This window comes from Excalfactoria chinensis, chromosome 2 (assembly GCF_039878825.1).
Source record: "Excalfactoria chinensis isolate bCotChi1 chromosome 2, bCotChi1.hap2, whole genome shotgun sequence".
NCBI lineage: Eukaryota > Metazoa > Chordata > Aves > Galliformes > Phasianidae > Excalfactoria > Excalfactoria chinensis.
Genome location: NC_092826.1, coordinates 117,609,732 through 117,627,265, shown reverse-complemented (window position 1 = coordinate 117,627,265; position 17,534 = coordinate 117,609,732). Strand labels below are relative to the sequence as shown.

Sequence of the window (17,534 nt, the reverse complement as noted above, 5' to 3'; positions counted from 1 at the left end):
TTTCCTAATGGAGAATTGCTGTAAGTATGTATCCTATTATCACTGGAGAATTATTAATTATTTTTGCAATAATCCAATAACTGAATTGTCAATTAGCAGAAGACTTTAGAAATAAGTGCTGATTGTGCATTAACTCTCAAATCATTATTTTAGCATTTGGCAACTATATCACTTCTTAAATGTTTGGTAATACTGCATGGTAATGTATGTTTGTAAATGAAAGCATCGGTTTTTCATTTACATAGCAGTACTCATAAAGAACACAATGCTTACTTTCACATGCTGGTATATGTTTATCATTTTGGCTTAAGAAAAGAATTTTGGAAAAAATTGACATTTTTACACTCAGGAACTCTGTTCTTAATTTAGATGTTGGTCAATGTCCACAGCGTTCACCTATGAGTTTATTTATTTATTTATTTTACAAATGCTATCCAAAACCATTTAAAATAACTCTTAGTATGTTTTATTTTTATTTTTATTTTATTTTATTTTTTTAATCACTGGAATACATCAGATCACAATATCATTAAAATTTGCTTGTCTTCTTCAAATTATAGTTTCCAGTGTTTATCCAGCAGCTGCGTGCCGCCACCAACTGGGATATGTAAGTAACAATTATTATACATCCATTTTTTCAAGTATGAAATTACTACTGAATTTCACTAAGGAGTTTTTGAGGAGTTTTTTTGACCGTTCAAACCTTTGTGGTACTTGATTGCCAAGATGACGTACGTAAAACTGGTTTCTTGTTTGTTTTTTTTGGCATTGAGTTAATATACTGCACATTTCTGCGACCTAGGTTTATATTAAATGTCTAAAATTTTACCAGAAAGCTATATGACTTACTATATCAAATAGTATTACTTAAATTGCTGAATAAACCAAGCCATTCAATGATAGGAAAATGTTTCTACTGGTAGTTTTATTTTAATGTTAGAAATCTTTGAAGGTGATAGTGATAGTGCCCTCTGCTGCTTATTTAATAAATCTTGATAATACTGTTTATTTGTTTATTTAATGAAGCATTTAAAACTGATTCGCTGCTATACATTTCATCTTTGTTTTGTCAGCTTTACTAAAATGCTTATAAGAATCTATTGGGAGGGATTTGGTATTAAGAAAACTGAGTGGGAACATGACTGTCAAGACTGATAAATCTCCATTCTTCATTGCTGAAGGGTAAAAGCATATCTTTTTGCATGAATTTATTGCTAAATTAAGCTGAACTGCAGACAGAATACTGTAGTACATCAAAAAAACAAAAGGACAAAATTCACCCGTAAATAGCACATCAAATAATTCTTGCCCTTAATAATCTGTACAAAATACATGTAGGCAGGATATAAATTGTTTTTCTGACGTATTTTTTTTTTAAACAGTTTTTCTTTACCTGAAAAAAAATGTATTTCTTATGCAGACGTGCTAAAGTGGCTCGAGTGATTGGTTTGCTCGCACTGCACACATCTGAGCTGGGAGAAAATATACCTGTGTCTGAGGTGAATTTCCATTTCATTTTTTTTTAATAGTGTTGATGCTTTTACTTGTATGTCAGATTTTGACTACTTTATTTCTTGCATATGTGAAAAGGGGAAATAATTCAATTAAATACGTTAACCTGTGTGTTCGTTCTGTGTAGGTGTGGTTGTGATATTTAGAAAACTCTGGCAATGTTAGAGTATGAAAAATCACAGCCATTTTTTTCTTCTCCTTTACAGAACATCAAGTAGTCACTGTCATACTTCTGTTTTTTCTATGTGTGTGCGAAGAAAGTGTTGACATATTTTGCTATTCTGAAATGCAATCACTATTAGCATAGAAATAGTACAACTGCTTCTTACAGATGTTTTTTCCCCTTAATAAGAAGTAATGGAGTTGGGACTCATTTGAGTTTTCTCTCAACTCTTGAAGAATGAGTATAATGAAAAGTCAAGTGATCTTTTGTGGAGATGAAAACTATTTTGAATCTTCTGTTCATTTTGAATTCTCAGCAGCTGACTCAAACTGAAGGATAATTAATATGGTCTTATTTGTTTTGTTTTTGTTTTCATGCGTGGTACATACACACTGCGCAACGTAACAGTATCTGCTTTTCAGTATCTGTTTAAGCTGTGAAGCTGACATTGTTTTTGCTTTGTCAGATACAGTCAGTATTTGAATGTGAGAAACACAACTGCTTGTCCCACTCTGAAAATACAAGATTAAATGAACTATTGTAAGTTCCTTCAAAGACCACTGATTCCATCTCTCTGACTATGCCAGAGCTACCCAATAGCTAAGGCATGTTACTGGGGGCATTTTCCATTATCTTTTGAACACTCATAGGCACAGAGCATCAGCCCCACCTCTCTGGGAAGCCTATTCCAGTGTTTTGTTATTCTTGTGGTAGAGAATACTTTCTTAAGTGCCCAATCTGACCCTCCTCTGGCCCAGCTCTACGCTGTTCACATATGTCCTGTTCTCAAAGACCTGGGTGAAAAGCCCAGCACCGCCCTCTGCTTGCCCTCCTCAGGATGCGGTAGAGAGCAGAGAGATAATCTGCTTTCACACTGTGCAGATGTGGTATGTAGTAAATGCAGTTAATGGTTAATAGCTAACTTTTTTGGCAATGGAGTTATGGATTTTTATTTTTTTGGTCAAAACTCCAGTGTTTTTGTTGTTTTGTTTTTTCCCCTTTTACTGAATATTGCACTTTGTAATTTCATTATCTAGAAGAATTATGGTTATTTTGCATTTCTAAAAGTCATTTACAAATATAATTTAGCATTTTTAGAAATCTGCCTTTGCTTAAAAAAGCAAATTAAATGTGTTCCCAGTGACACTGAGGGACTAGAAAGAAACATTAGTTCTCAGTACTGCTTTGACTCCATTCTTACATGAATTAAAATGAATTTTATATGCCCTAATTAGGAAAATAATGGGCTTGAGTTAAAATATTGTTCAAAAGGTGACTGCTGTGCTTGCCCTAGTGACAGGTATTACAAGTTTTCCCTCTTAAAATAATTTCTCAATGTAAAAAAAAAAAAAATTTAGAATGCCTATAAGACTAGATTAAGGAAAAAAAAACTAATTATAATATTTTAGTGTCTTCAGTGTAGTAACTTCTGGTCTGCAGTCTTGATTCCCTCCTGCCCTCCTCAAGCTTCTAGAACTGGATGAATAGCTAGTTTATCATTCCTTGGGACTGTAAGCTATTTTATATCGTGTATTGCTTTTTTAAAAGTTAGAATTATTTTCTTGTTTTCTCTGCTTTTAAGAAGAAATAAAAACAACTAATTTTGAACAACCTTGTATACTGTAATAAAATATAGTATATTTTATCCTCTTATATGAACCTGTTGATGCTCCAGCTGAAGTTTCTTGATGGCTGATGTAATATAGGAAATGTTCAGACTATCCACAGCTTGATCTCAACATAATAATCTAAAATGATTGTGTAATTCAGTTCTTTAGGACTTCAGTCTATAACATACAATCCCTGAATGGTAAGCTCTAAAATAGTCCTTTACTAAAAGAGCTAAGGTTGCTGCAACTGTCTCAGTCCAAAAGGCTAATTTAACTTTTCTGTAGTACAGAGGCAAATACGGGAAATGTGGAGTAACACAGGGGAGTAATGCAAGTATGTACTCCTGTTTCTCCAAGATATGCTGTATGCCTCTAGCTGTAGGCACCTCTAGGATTTCCTGAGCCAGGTGTTTGAATTTATCTACTTGTTCTCTCAACCCTGTAAAAGTTTTTACCGTCCATAGAATCCATAGGGAAGAGACTGCGCAGTTAAACAATATGCTGTGTGAGGCACCAGTCATTCTTCGGTGTGAACCTGCCTTTGGTAGGGTCATTCTGAGACCCATTGGTTCTTACGCTATGCAACACTATGCAGGAAGCACAAACTTTCATGTTCATCTTACCTGTGTCAGTTATGAGTTATAGTGGGAAGCTTAAGGCTTGATGTTTTTTCTTTTTTCTTTTATTTTATTATTTATTTTTTTGCTCATCTCTATTCCAGATAGAAGTGTTCTAATGTTATTAGTTCCTCATGCTGAAGCTCTTAAAATATTGCTGATCCTCCTTCCTATTTTACATTCTTTTTCCAGATCCCAGTTTTACCTTTTTAAGTCTGGTGCCAAAGACTGCTTCCTCTAATATGAAGCAGACACATAAGTGATCTATCTACTGGTAGCTGATTTTCTGCTTACTTCCCATTCTGTTCTTAGTAACTACTAACAATTTTACTTTTTTTTTGACAGCTGTTGAGCAGACTTGATCTCTGCGGATGTCTTTCCCGCAGCCCACGTATTTTGTTTTCAAGTATGAAAAGTCTATTTAGAATTGCATGAAAATGCAGAACTACCATTGCCCCTGTGTGTGCTGTGCTATGTCTATTAAGTTTCTTTTCCACTGTTATTGCTGCATTGCAATCCCTTTGTAGTTTTGTTACTTCATTATTCACTCATCCAGTTGTTTTTAATATGATTTCTGAAAAACACTGTTACATACGTAACCACTAGAGGACACTAAAACACAAAAATACACTTGCATTTGCAAGTCAGCTACTATTTCTTGTAACATATGCTGGAAAAGTCTAGGCAGATATATATGACAGTGGAACTGCTCATATATTCTAAAACTGTTGATATATTTTAATGTGAATTCATTTGCAATTGGTCTATTTCCAATTATGTGTTTTTTAGAACAGTTCTTTATAGAATAGAAAAGAGTGACTGATCTTAGGATATGAAAGAAATTGACCTCTTGTATATTTATTCTTCAAGTCAGAATGAAGACATTTTGTGCAATTTCTTTTACCTGGCAGCTGCAATAAGAATTGTTGAGGCAGTTGCTGAAGATCAGTTCCTTTCTGACCTACTGATGGTTGTGGTGAATGTTTTTTTGCTATTTTTTTTTTTTCCAATGGAGCTGCCTTTTACATATCAGAAATATAATTTCTTCTTATCTATTCCTTGTTATCTTAGTAAAAGAACTAAAGCTCCCTACTTAGGGTTTGAAAGTGGTTCTTACAGGATTAACTGCTTGTGCTTAGAAAAATCTGCTTACCCTTAATTTGGAGAAAAAATCTTCCCAAGTTAGGGAACCTTGCTAATTTATGGCTAATTTATCTTACTGATGACAAGAAACTATTGATTTTTCTTTTCTGTGAATACTTGATGTTTCTCTCTGGATAGGCACATCTACTCTGATGTAAAATATTTGCCTTCACTTTTTATTTTAGTGATCCTCAAGGAGATCATAAAGCTATCTCACCAAATGCTTTTGTGTCAGGGTGCAGTGACCTTCTTTGTCAGGTAAAGGACCAGTCTTCCCCAGTGAAGGAATCACTTTCTGTCACCCTTTTTTGGAGACAAAATCTTTCCTGTTGTTTCTCTCTTTAAAATTTGCTGAGTGGAAATATCAGTCTTGCACTATGACCCCTAGGTCATAAGGCATAGCTATGCATTTTTTCCTACAGATATGGGTCCACTGCTCTGCTGAGAGAGGTTTTGGTGACCCTGCAATACAGTTTTCTTATCTGCAAGTTTCTTTGCGAAGCCTTTGGCTTATGGAACTCCATGTGCAAATGAATGAACTTGATATCCCATGTAGAATGGCAGAATGTCTCTAATACTGAGCTTAGAACGTCATTCTTTTGTCATAGCAGTAGAGTATCTTAATGCGTTTTCATCCAAGGTGAAACTGCATATAACTTGAGCCTTTTCTCATTCTTGTGATACAATTTGCTAGTTGTTTTGTACAACTTACACAGCATAGCTGCATCATTATAGGTTTAGCTTTACAGTCCCTTTTTCTAGCTAGTCTGATTCCTTCTACTTTTGGAATAGGTATACGGTTTGTTCTCATTAAAATTCTCACACAATGCTGACTTTGTCCTGTTTCTGACTTCTCTCCGATTATTCCTGTTTCTAGGCCTATACACATCTGCCTGTACTCCAAGGAGATTCAAATTAAAATAGAAGGTTTTATTTGAACTTTTATTCCAACCTGTTTAGTTTTGCTATTTTTATTGTAGAAGGATTATTGAAATCTTCTCACAATTGATCATCATTTGAGTTTATCCTTGTCTGTTTCCTCCAATGGCACTTAGCTTAAGATATACTGTTTCTTCTTATGCAAAAATAATACCCATGGGAAAAAAAAACCACCCAAGCTTTAGGAAGTAGATATACCCTAATCATAAGCTGTATCACAGCGTATGCATGAGTCCTTGCATATTTGCATACACATGTCTGCTGTTTTGCAAAATGATTCTGATGAAAATTTATCTTTCTAGCATAACAAGGATGGTCACCTGATACTTTTGATCCAATCAGATGACATTTGATTTTTTTGAGTGACTTTTAATAAGCTTCCAACCTCAAAAATGAATTGAAGGAATTTATTATGAACAATTTAGTCCAATGTTTCTAACTCATTTGCTTGCCTAGTGTGCAAAGGAGGAAGAGGAGAAAATAAAAGATCAGTATTTCTCAGGTAAATTAGGTTCTGCTGGCAGAAATTCAAAGAGTATTTGAGCAGTTTAATAAGGCAGAAATACAAATATAACTAATGTTAATGACAACAAATCTGTCTTACATGGGAATTCCGGATTGCTGGACCAACTGTTAAGAATCTTTTTTACCATATTTGTGGGAAGATTCTTTTCTTAACCATCAGAAAATTAGTTCTATCAATCTGAATTAATTAGGCTTGGTTTACTTTTGAAGTCAAAACCAAGTTAGTAGTAGAAAATAAGAACATTTCAGTTTGGTAACAGAAGTTACAGAGCTGATTGCACAATTAAATCACTTTTGTGATTTTTCCCGGATTAATTGCCTGAAGAATGCAAGAGGTGTACCTTTGTAAAGGAGATGTAATTGACTCTTTTCACAGAGACAGATAAGTTTACTTTTTTCTAAAGATACAACAATACAGTTTTTGATTTGAGTATCTGATGGCAGCTCTTTATATTCCATTTGAAAATTTACAGAGAATGTATTTATGCCAACAGAAAATGGTGTCACAGACATAGTTTTGTTGGTCTTTTTGTCAATCTTGAAACCTATCATCAAATTCCTTTCTCAGAATGGAAAGTACGGCTGCACATTCTTCACTGTTCAGAGTGCTGTGTTTAGGCACTGTATGCATTCTGATACAACTATTTGACTTGAGTCAGCACTGCCTTCCCCATACTGTGGTGTCATTTGACACAGCATTAATAGTGCACGGATGGTTTGGTTGTTGCTGAGTGGTGGGTGTGCACCTTGGGCCTCTTCACGATATTTTCATATTACATAGTCATTTGCTCTCTTAGTTAACTATTTGCATATTACTGCAGTTGATAGAACAGTTCTTACAAAAATGCTGGTAAATTATGACTTTAGCAGTGCAGATAGACTATTTGAAGCCGAAGATCTCAGTATTTCACTGTTAGAGTGAAATAACAATCGTATGTGGTGTAAAATGCAGCAGCTCAAGCTGTTTATGACATTCTAGTAATTCCTTTTTCTTTCTGTCCATTGTAATGTAAATGTACAGTGGGGAGTTCTAAGTCTTGCTTAATTAAAATATTTTGTTTACTTTTAAAAGTAGTATTTTAGTTATTTTTCACTATAAAATAATCACTAAATAATAATGTAGAAGTTATACTTCTGTATTTAATTCTCCAGTTATTCATATGTCCTAAATTATTCTCAGTTAGCTCTTGCAGGAGAACAACTTCAATTGAAGGGAGCTTACCTGCATGGCAGCTGTCTAATCAGTAATTTCTTTTAATGTTAACAGGAATTAATGTATACTGAGGACTAAATTTGCTCCAGAATTCTGAGGGTAGATAGGTCATCCTTGTTTTTTTCCTTTTTTCCATTTCAGAGCAGGAAATATGTAATGAAATGTTGTGACCTAGTAGTTATCGTTAAAGTAAGATAAGTACAAATAGTAAGGTATTGAGTAGGATTTATGTTTTTTAACTTTATCTTAAGGTGATAAACAGTTCCAGTTAACTTACAGAGGAAAATGATGATTACTTGAAGAATAGCACCTAGTTACCTTTGTTGTGTACGTGCTGTGTGGCAGTAAGCTGGGTTTTCCTGAGGCTCTTGTTGAACTTGTTTTAGTTTGTACCTCCTTCAGCATCATGTTCATGAGGTTTTTATTTGTTGTATTTGGGAATCTAAATGGAAAATATGCAGTGATTTCTCAGAGCGTTTCATATGTTATACGTATGTATACACAGTGTAAAAACTTAGAATGTGCATTTTAAGTTTTTTACCACGGACACAAAATTCTGTATAGCCAATTTAGTGTGACCTGCAGTTATTTTCATGAAAGCATAAGGGTGGTTACCCTCCAGCACTGAAAATGCGGAGAGTCAGCCTGTCAGCTATCCTAAATGAATGTGATATTAACAAATAAACTGTAAGCAACTTTCCTGGTAAGCTGCCTTTGGGAATACACCTCCTAGTTTTCTTTGTAAAGTGGGGCGCTGAGGGCACTGAGTTCTGTTTCACAGAGGAATAAGAATTCTGGAGCACTGAGAACACTTACTAGCTGCAGTCCCTTTTGTATTTAAACAGCTAGATCTACATGTAAAAAATGCAGTAGGGATACATGAACAGCTACCAAGCAGATTTGTCAGCTAAATGAGTTGGCTTTCTTGTGAATGTCTGTCTTGCAGTTGGCTTGACTTTTAAACTTAGATACGTAAAGGCTACTGTCTTATTCACTGTCTTCACCTGTTGCTTTCTTTGCTCCTAGGACATATAAACAGAAAGTCCTTGGTTTAGGAGAATGTTTTTTGATACTTAATGGAGTAGTTTCTGACCTTCTGTGCTTAGTGCATTCAAAATATTTTCATATATGCATTTTCTGTTGCTTAAGAAAAAAGGATTTGTAGCACAGTTTTGTTTTATTTTACTTCTGTATTGCTATTATGTTTTGACATGTTTCACAAAAACCAGGCAATTGAGTATTTTTTTTTACTCTTAGTATGTTTGGTAAGAGTTGAATGAGAGATTTCAAACAATTTCAGAGAAGGATGAAATGTCTACGCCTCCCTCCTCCATTAGGCAGATGTGATAGAAGAATTGTCCGAATTTCTTTTTATGCTACATCTTGGATTTAACAGCACATATTCTGTTCCAAGTTCTCATGAAAACAGTGCAGCAAAACAAGGAGTTCTGAATAGTTGTGCATTATGGGGCAGCAAGAGAGCAGAATTTATCATCCTCTTGTAAATTAAATATGTTCTTTCATTAGAATTTTTGGTGTTGTGCATAGAATTGGTCTTCACTTTTTGTTACTTTTGCTGACATGCTGTTGTTAAATACTGCAGAACAGAAAGTGAAAAATAAAGTAAAATTTAAAATGAATAGGTTGAAAACAGTATATTTCTCTGATGTTTCATTTTTTAATTGAAACTAAACAAAGCCTTTGTCAATATGTAAATATCTAACATATTTCTAACACGTTAAAGATGTATGATACAAATCAAATAACTTTATGTATTGAAAAATACATTCCTAGCATAATTTTTTGAAGTTTATTGTGTCTAGGGCATTGGCAATGTGTGATGTCCCAGTATCTCCCCCCTATTTTTTCATACAAGTTAAGTGCAGAACCAACATCTGTTCCTTTATAAAGAAATGGATATGAGACATGTGCATGGGGCCTGAAAGGCCAGGTGAACTAGGCAGAGTATAGTGTTCCTGAAATAGCCTAACAAGAACAATGTGGGTTTTTTTGTTTGTGAAAAGAGTGAAATATTTTTGGTTCTTACATTGTCACGGGTATCAGCAGACTCATGGAACACATATAGAAAATGAATCTTGAGGTTTGAATTCCTATTGTGAATGAGAGACCAGACTAAAAAAAAATTTCATGCATAACCTTCTTGACGTGAAACATGACTTCTTCCATTAATTCTGGAAAACATATCTGTACAATTCTTTTCTATATCCTAGCATAAATTTGCTAGTATTTCCATAGTGTAATAAAGTCATATTTTACACTATTGTCATTCTATACTCTCTGGGTATTAGGTTTTTTTTATTATTATTTTATTATTTTTAATTAAAGCTTATCATAGCTGTGGATTGTATTTTATTTATTTTTATTTATTTATTTATTTATTTATTTTATACTTTTCTTTTTGAGTTAGCTAACTCAGTTTGGTTATTGAAATGTCTGTCTCTTTCAACTAAGTATATGTATCTTGAAGAATGAATGTAGTCTTTTTTTTTTCCATCTTGTTATGTCTTTTGTTTGCAAATATATCAAACTGTAGATAGCAGTAGGAGAAGAATATCCAGCTTCTCCCTCTAAAGCATGTGCTTGCTTGATTGGCACAATTGGGCTACCACAAATTTCTATGATAGGCTTTTCAGCAACCACCAGTCTGAAATTACTATTTTTCAGTTTCCTGCTGTCTTCTGATTACGGCACTAAAAGATGTTCAAAGCAGCCTCAGTGTTGTACAAGATCAATTGTATATTTGTTGTACCACCAGCTTTTCCTCTGAATAGCTGAACATTAGCCTGAAGCACATTTGTTTTTTAAGAAATTTCAACCAGCTGTTTTGGGGGTCTGGTTGTCTCCTTCACTGAGCAGAATGAAGGAACTTGTCATTATCACAGTATGGTTCAGGTTCTGAGGGACCTTAAAGATCATTTGTTCCAGCCTCCCTCAATAAAAGGTACTAATTTTAATGAAAAACCATAGAAAATACTCAGTGCCTATAGTTTTTTAAAAAATATGAGATATTCTACATAGATCAATTAAATAAATGTAAGCATCTCTACGTGAGTGTTTTATTGATGAACTTCAGTGGTGTCCTCACTATGGTTTTCTAATTCAAGTTGATGATAAACACATTGCCCAGAAGCAAAAGATGATCCAAAGTATATTACATGCAGTTAATGAAAAGAATAAAAATCCAGAAATGTATTATTTCTAAAAGGCACAAATGAACAGTAGAAACATGTAAATAATAATGGCAGAGGAATATGCAGAAGTAAAAACTACCTGTTTAGATGCTCCAAACAAATCTTGTTTTGTGAAGATTGATATATAGAACTCTGGTTAGCATTTTTAGATGTAAATCTTCAGCTGATAGTTGCTGACTGCAGCTTTGAAGGCAGAAATCTCCTAACTCAAGAACCCTTCTCTTCTTGGAGACCTGAGTAATCCTTTTCATCATTGCCACTGGCAAAAATGAAAACAGATTATCTGTTCTTTTTGAGGCAAACACATTTACGTGATGCTTCTCATCATTAAAAAGCTTCAAACTTTGTGGGGGAAACTGAAGTTGTTTATGAACATCCTAAACTGTGGTACATCTCTCACAATAGGAAGAATAAATATATATTTTTTCTAAATAAACCAAATCCTGAAGTCTGTATACAGGTGGTTTTCATTTGTTTGTTGCTCATTTTTGACTTGGTACATTTTTGATTTGTTAGTAAAGATAACAGGTTTGTAATTAGGTAGGTTGCCCCAAAAGTAATACCTTCTATTTGTTTCCATGGAAACTACAACAGTTACAAAGAACACAAGAACGTTATTTTATAGAGACATTTTTCAGCTACGAGATTCTATTTTTCAACAGTCACCACTGGTAGCTATGCATTTTCACCAGTGATGAGCCTGTATGACATGCTCATAAAAATCTGTACCACTGGAGTGCTATGATGGTGTCATCAGTAGGAAAATGGTGCACGCACAGTCCAATTCTCACTGTACTAATATCCTTTGGTTGGTTGTATAGTGGAAAAGCTAAGTCACAGACTGAACCAGTGACTGAGCACCTGGTGGGAAGGCAAGGTCAGCCCAGGGGAGCTCAGGTGCATGCAATGTAACTGACTGACTGGAAGGGGTTGGAACCAGAATCCACCCTCTCCCAGGTCCTATCCTCACTTGCTGTAGACTAAGACCTTGCTGTTCTGCTGTCTTGTTATGTTTTCTGTCACATTACAGGTCTCCCGAAATATAATATAATTGTTGGTAAATGTCAATGAGTGTAGTATTTTCTGCATGAAGGAATTCAGTTCTACACCTTTGCTTCAGATGCACTTCCATGTCACACTGCATCTCTACTGCTATCTGTTGTATGACAATAACATGTAACTGAATACTGTAGGGAATGTACAAGCGCTACTGCCATATCACCAGCATCTACCTTTGATGTTATGGGCTAACATAATAAAGTGGGAGGAGTTACTTTCAGGACATCCTTGATAGTTCCTAATGCTTGTGTCTCGTTGTTTTCAGTTGGGATCTTGAGCTGATTACAAAGTGCATTAGTGGAACCTCCATTTGCATTTAGGTTAGTTGCTCCATGCGAAGGCCTTTTCTTATAACAGTTACATAAAATGCATGAAAGTAGGATTTCTCACATTCAGTAACTTATGCATGATATTCCACTTGAAGAAACATTATACATACTGTGCCTTAGATGTGTTATACTCCTGCATAAATTGTGCAGTATGTTGTACATTTCTTTGTGTTGTTTTTTTGTTGTTGTTCTGAAAACTATTTATGCTGTGTTCATAGTCTTGAGTCAGATTTCCCTTTGATTATCCATATTCCTGGTCCAGAAATAGATATGGAGGTTTGCATCCCTGCTTGTGGCAGGTGGGTTGAAGCTTGATGATCCTCGAGGCCTCTTCCAACCCAAGTCATTCTGTGATTCTATCTTCTGTGACCCAGTTTATTGTATTGAATGTAAAAATTGTAAAACTAGACTATATTACATCTTCAGACTCTTTCTTCTTCTCTCTGTGCCCCAAAGGAAAGTTTGACAGAACTGTTTTCGTCCTGTCACTGCTCTCTTCAGTCAAGCCACTCATTCACTGGATATTTAATTAGATTTCACCGAAATGTAAAGAATCAAAGGAATAGTTAGATCCAACACCTGCTTAAGTTATTCCCTATAATGTTTTATCTATGCATCTTAGTGAGAAGAAAGTAGGCAATGTGTTTGAGATCTACAGAGAATACTGGTCTTTTCTTGGTTTTTCATATCCTATTTTAGAAATAAGTACTTAGAGTAAATGTAACTGTAGTTTCATTTCTGAGTAACGGTAATGCAGTTATTGTGTACAGTGTACTTTCTCGGCCTGCTGAGACTTATTTTCTCCAAGGAAATTGAGGTTTCCATGGCATTACTTGCATATGTCTCACTATGTTTGTCTATTTGCAAGAAAAAAAAAAGCTGAGGAGTAATTTCCTGTATATTTGAGGCACAGACAGTTTTTAATCTCTGTAAGGGTTTGCAGAATTACAAACATAACTTTTTACTTTCTGCTAATGCTTGCCAACATTCATACTAACAGATTAAAAATGGAGAAATATTGTAAATCTGAATGCTGCCACTTAAATTATAAAGTATAAAATATTACCTCTTTTTGAATATGCTATAACTTTCACTTCTGGACTGATAAGGCTGCAGGGAAACTTCTAGTTGTAACTTGAAATGGGTTGAGAATCTGCTACAGATAATATACCAACCTCACACACTTAAGGCTGTAAATGAAGGTAATGACTGTCTATCCAGATATGAACCAAGCATCTTTTTTCTCTTATGAAAGCTATGCTACATCCATCTAGCCTGACAGCTAGTGTAAGAGGTCTAAGTACTATACTAAATTTACGATGCTTTTAGCAGATGTAAGACTTGAAGATCATTATTACTTACATCATTGAAATGGAAAATGTTGAGAGGTTGAAAGGAAAGAATGTGTTACAGCTGAGAAAAGAATCTTATTGGTCTGACTGGGCAATTAACAGAAATTTGCTTTTCTGTACATATATATATATGTGTATATATATATATATATATGTTTTTCCAGCTAATAAACTTCACTTGCCTAAAATTAATACTATGCTTAAACCTGGTATCAAAATCTCTGGACAGATTTATTTTTAATGTAGTTATTTACACTTGCAGCAATTGGACAGATCAATATGATGAAAAAAGATGTTTCACTAGATGTGTAATGATAGAAAGTGCTATAAAAAAAAGGGTAGAAAATTGCTTACCCAAATCAGAAGATTCCAGGTTTGTAGGGGAAAGCTCCACAGTTCTCATACAACACTATATTCATTTCCTCGTAGAAGAATGAGTAAGTATTTTAAATCTGTTAAAAATCACTGTTATCAGGAACAGAAATAATTAGTGTATACAACATAGCATGAAATAGCTTGCTGTCCTCCTTTTAGGACATTTAATATGCATCGTCAAAATATATACCATGAGTTCTTTCTGTAGTAGTATATCGATCTAAATGAATGTGTTTATATTGTGCATGTAGTATAGATGTTGCAATGTGACTTCCCATTGCATAGCTTCTGTTGCAGAGGGCAAATGAAATTCTGCTGCTTAAGCAGGGCTAACAGCACAAACTCTCTGATCAGGATGTGACATGCTCCATGAGGTTCTGCTCTTGAGTAATGTTTGATTACTCAATCGCTTTCAGTGAACAGAGAGTAGTCACATTCTCTAGAATTAGGCTGTATGCGATTTAAAGAGGTGGTATTATGTGTCTACAGTAAATACAGATTTGTATTTAAAATACCAAAAACATCTTTCAGAAAAGCAAGTATTCTCTGTAATGTGGTAATTATTTGTTCATTGCCTTCTGCATTAGCTCTCCCAAGCAGTTCTGTAGATCTTTGGGTTCTGGTAACTGTGTTTCTTGTTATATATATTTGCATTTACTTAAATTACCTTCAATGAGTAAACTTATGAAAAATGAATGGAGGTAATCAGTATAAAAATATCGTGCAATACATTTATTAGTTTGTTTTGTTTTTTTAAACAAAGATTCAACAGTTTTATCAGAAGTCAGTCAGTGACTTTATTCAGATCTTCTCCTGTTCAACAATCCATTTCTTTTATTCAAATGGAAGCTGCCATTTATTGTACATCTGACTGCCTCTTTTGCAGGTGTTTTCTTTATTTTCCTAATGCACAGGAAAGAAAATAGGTTAGTTTAAACTTCGTTAAATCATCAACTTGTTTAAGTATGAAGTGACAAAAACAGTAGCAGAGGATGAGCTTATTGAAACACACTGTGGTGTGACAGCTGTGCTTGGCTGTCCAGAACATGGTTTGTCTTTCAGGTTTCTCTCATCCCTGCTGAAACACACCACCCTCTGCCTGATCTCACACCCATGGTTTGGTCTCCGTAAATGTTCAGCAGGTGTCAGTGAATGTCAGTGGGAACAATTGTTTTTGCATGGAGGAATTCAGTTCCACACCTTTGCTTCATACGCGCTTCCATGTTGGACTCCAGTCTGTTGGACTGCCCCCTCTGCTGCCTTCTGTAGCTATATGCTCACTACATAAGGGAGCATATTTGGAGGCTTGATTGTATCCCAGACAGAAGATTAGACACTTTTCAGTTTAACTTGTGATAGCTAAATGGTCTCTTGCTTTGGAGACTGAGCCTGACATTAATCAAGTAGGCCAGATTTTAACCTAATGTCTGTGGAAAAGTGTTTTCCGGGAAGGAAAATTATAGAGGTTTGTATGTTCTGATTTAATATCTAAACAAAATACAGCATTTTGTGAATACAGCTTTTGTAAACTGATGGTGTCAGTTTATCACCTAGGCTATTTACGTATTGTACTCCTGTCCATGTTGAATACGTATGTGTTGTAATTACAGTTTTCCTTCTGTTCTTACTAAATCCTTTGCAAATGGCTGTTAAGCAGACTTGAAGCGTATATCATTAAGGTGGCATTTCAGATAAGGCTGCTGTAACCTCTAGTGATGCATTTTACTTGAGGAAGAATTATACATGTTTTTGTATCGTTTCTTGATATTTTAGGCTTTTCTACTTCTAACTGAACTCATCAGAGAGAACTTCAGAAATAGCAAATTGAAACAATGCCTTTTACCAGCTCTTGGGGAGCTTCTTTATCTAATAGCCAGCAAGGTAAGGCCGTCAAATGATATGTAATTTCTCATAAAGAAAATATTACTATGGGAAGTAGGTAAAAAATGAAGCGAATTTGTCATCTCTGTTCTCAAGGGTTTCTTGTCCTTGTATGTTATATAATGTAATACTTTTTCTACTTTTTAAGGAACATGTACTTGCACTTCATCTGATGTAAATTTAATTGCATTTCACAATCAGTCGTCCCTTTCTGAAGTAATCAAAATGATTGAGAGAAGCCCAGGATCACTCTTTGCGTGTGAATTGGAAGGAAATAATGAAACTAAAAAATATTCGGACAAATTCTATTAATGGATTTTGGAGACCACTTAAGGAAATTAATAAAATGCCAATTTCTTTGCATGTGAAATAACATAAAATGTTAATACTGTCTTGAAATTTAACATATTTTCTAGCATATGATAATTTGAAGTGTGTATAATGCGAACATTATTAAGAATATCTTACCCATTTATGTACCTGAGATTATTGTGATTTTTTTTTAATTTAATTTTTAATAATTTAATCATTTCTGCTGCTGGCTTCATTTCAGGAGGTAAAAAAAGAGCACCCCAGAGAATGCTTGGTTGTTCCCTCGGCGGCTTACACTGTGCTAATGAGGTGTCTTCGGGAAGGGGTAAGGCGCTTTCATTGTCCTCAATAGAATTTCTCCACTATAATAACCCTTTAGGCATTGTGTGAGGATTGTAGCCTGCAGCACTGCAGTACCTTGTCAACCAAGGTACTCTTGAATTTAAATAATCATGATAAGACCATGACCTAAGCAGAGATGAATGCAAAAATTCAGCGTTCTTCTCTGTACATCCAACGTTTATGTTCTGTTGCTTGGTTTTGGGAAATGGTAAATAAAAATGACCGGTTGTAAATTTAGTAATGCTGTGACTTTCTTATGAGATGTTCTGACTGTTTATAGTATTTTCTTGCAATTTACTTTCTGTATGGTGCGTTTTTTGAATGAGATTTACTTTTGATTTTAAAGTGTATGACACAGTTTTCCAAATCTGCATTGTTATCCTACTGGGTTATTAGTGATCGAAGCTCCAAAGTAGTGATTAGTTTTATAGTACTACGTACACTATACTGTTATCTTAATTTTTCTTGGTGCTGACTTAGTTGTGTTACAGAATGGGAATAAAAATCATGCTTATAATTCCATTTTGTAAAGTGAAAAAGAATGGAGTAGGGGATTGGCATTTTCTGTTTACATGAGACCGTTTGACTTTATTTTTGCCCAAGGCAAAGCTCAAGGCAGAAAACATGACGGAGGTTGCTGGAGGGGGGAAAGCAACAGAAGTACCTTTTTTTCCCTCTTTTTCTTTTTGAGATCTTTATTGCCTACAGATTGTGATTAATGGAGAAAAGGTCTAGATGCATTTTTAACATCTTCAAATCTTCAGATGATCAAGAATACGCACAACCGTGTTTGTATTACAGAGTATTTGGAGTTCATGACTAAAAGTAAAATGTTATTCTAAGGTACATTAGTCCGAAGCTATTTAATGATGTATTTATTTGTGAAAGACTGTCTATTCATGAATTTTCAATGCTTACCCCTCAAGATTCACTTAAACCTTGTTTTTTTT

At 34.6% G+C, this 17,534-nt stretch overlaps 1 protein-coding gene across 5 annotated transcripts in view; it reads left to right on the top strand.

Annotated features, from left to right (window-relative positions):
* Nucleotides 1–17,534, top strand: part of ULK4 (unc-51 like kinase 4) — a 202,287-nt gene that overhangs the window by 20,699 nt on the left and 164,054 nt on the right. For all 5 annotated transcript variants that reach the window (XR_011902735.1, XM_072327360.1, XM_072327362.1 and 2 more), the window contains 4 exons: nucleotides 561–607; nucleotides 1,421–1,499; nucleotides 15,823–15,930; nucleotides 16,484–16,567. Coding sequence is in view for 4 of the 5 variants with exons in the window: in XM_072327360.1 (XP_072183461.1) it covers nucleotides 561–607; nucleotides 1,421–1,499; nucleotides 15,823–15,930; nucleotides 16,484–16,567 (318 nt within the window). In the remaining variant the exon portion in view is untranslated. The remainder of the gene's footprint in view (nucleotides 1–560; nucleotides 608–1,420; nucleotides 1,500–15,822; nucleotides 15,931–16,483; nucleotides 16,568–17,534) is intronic.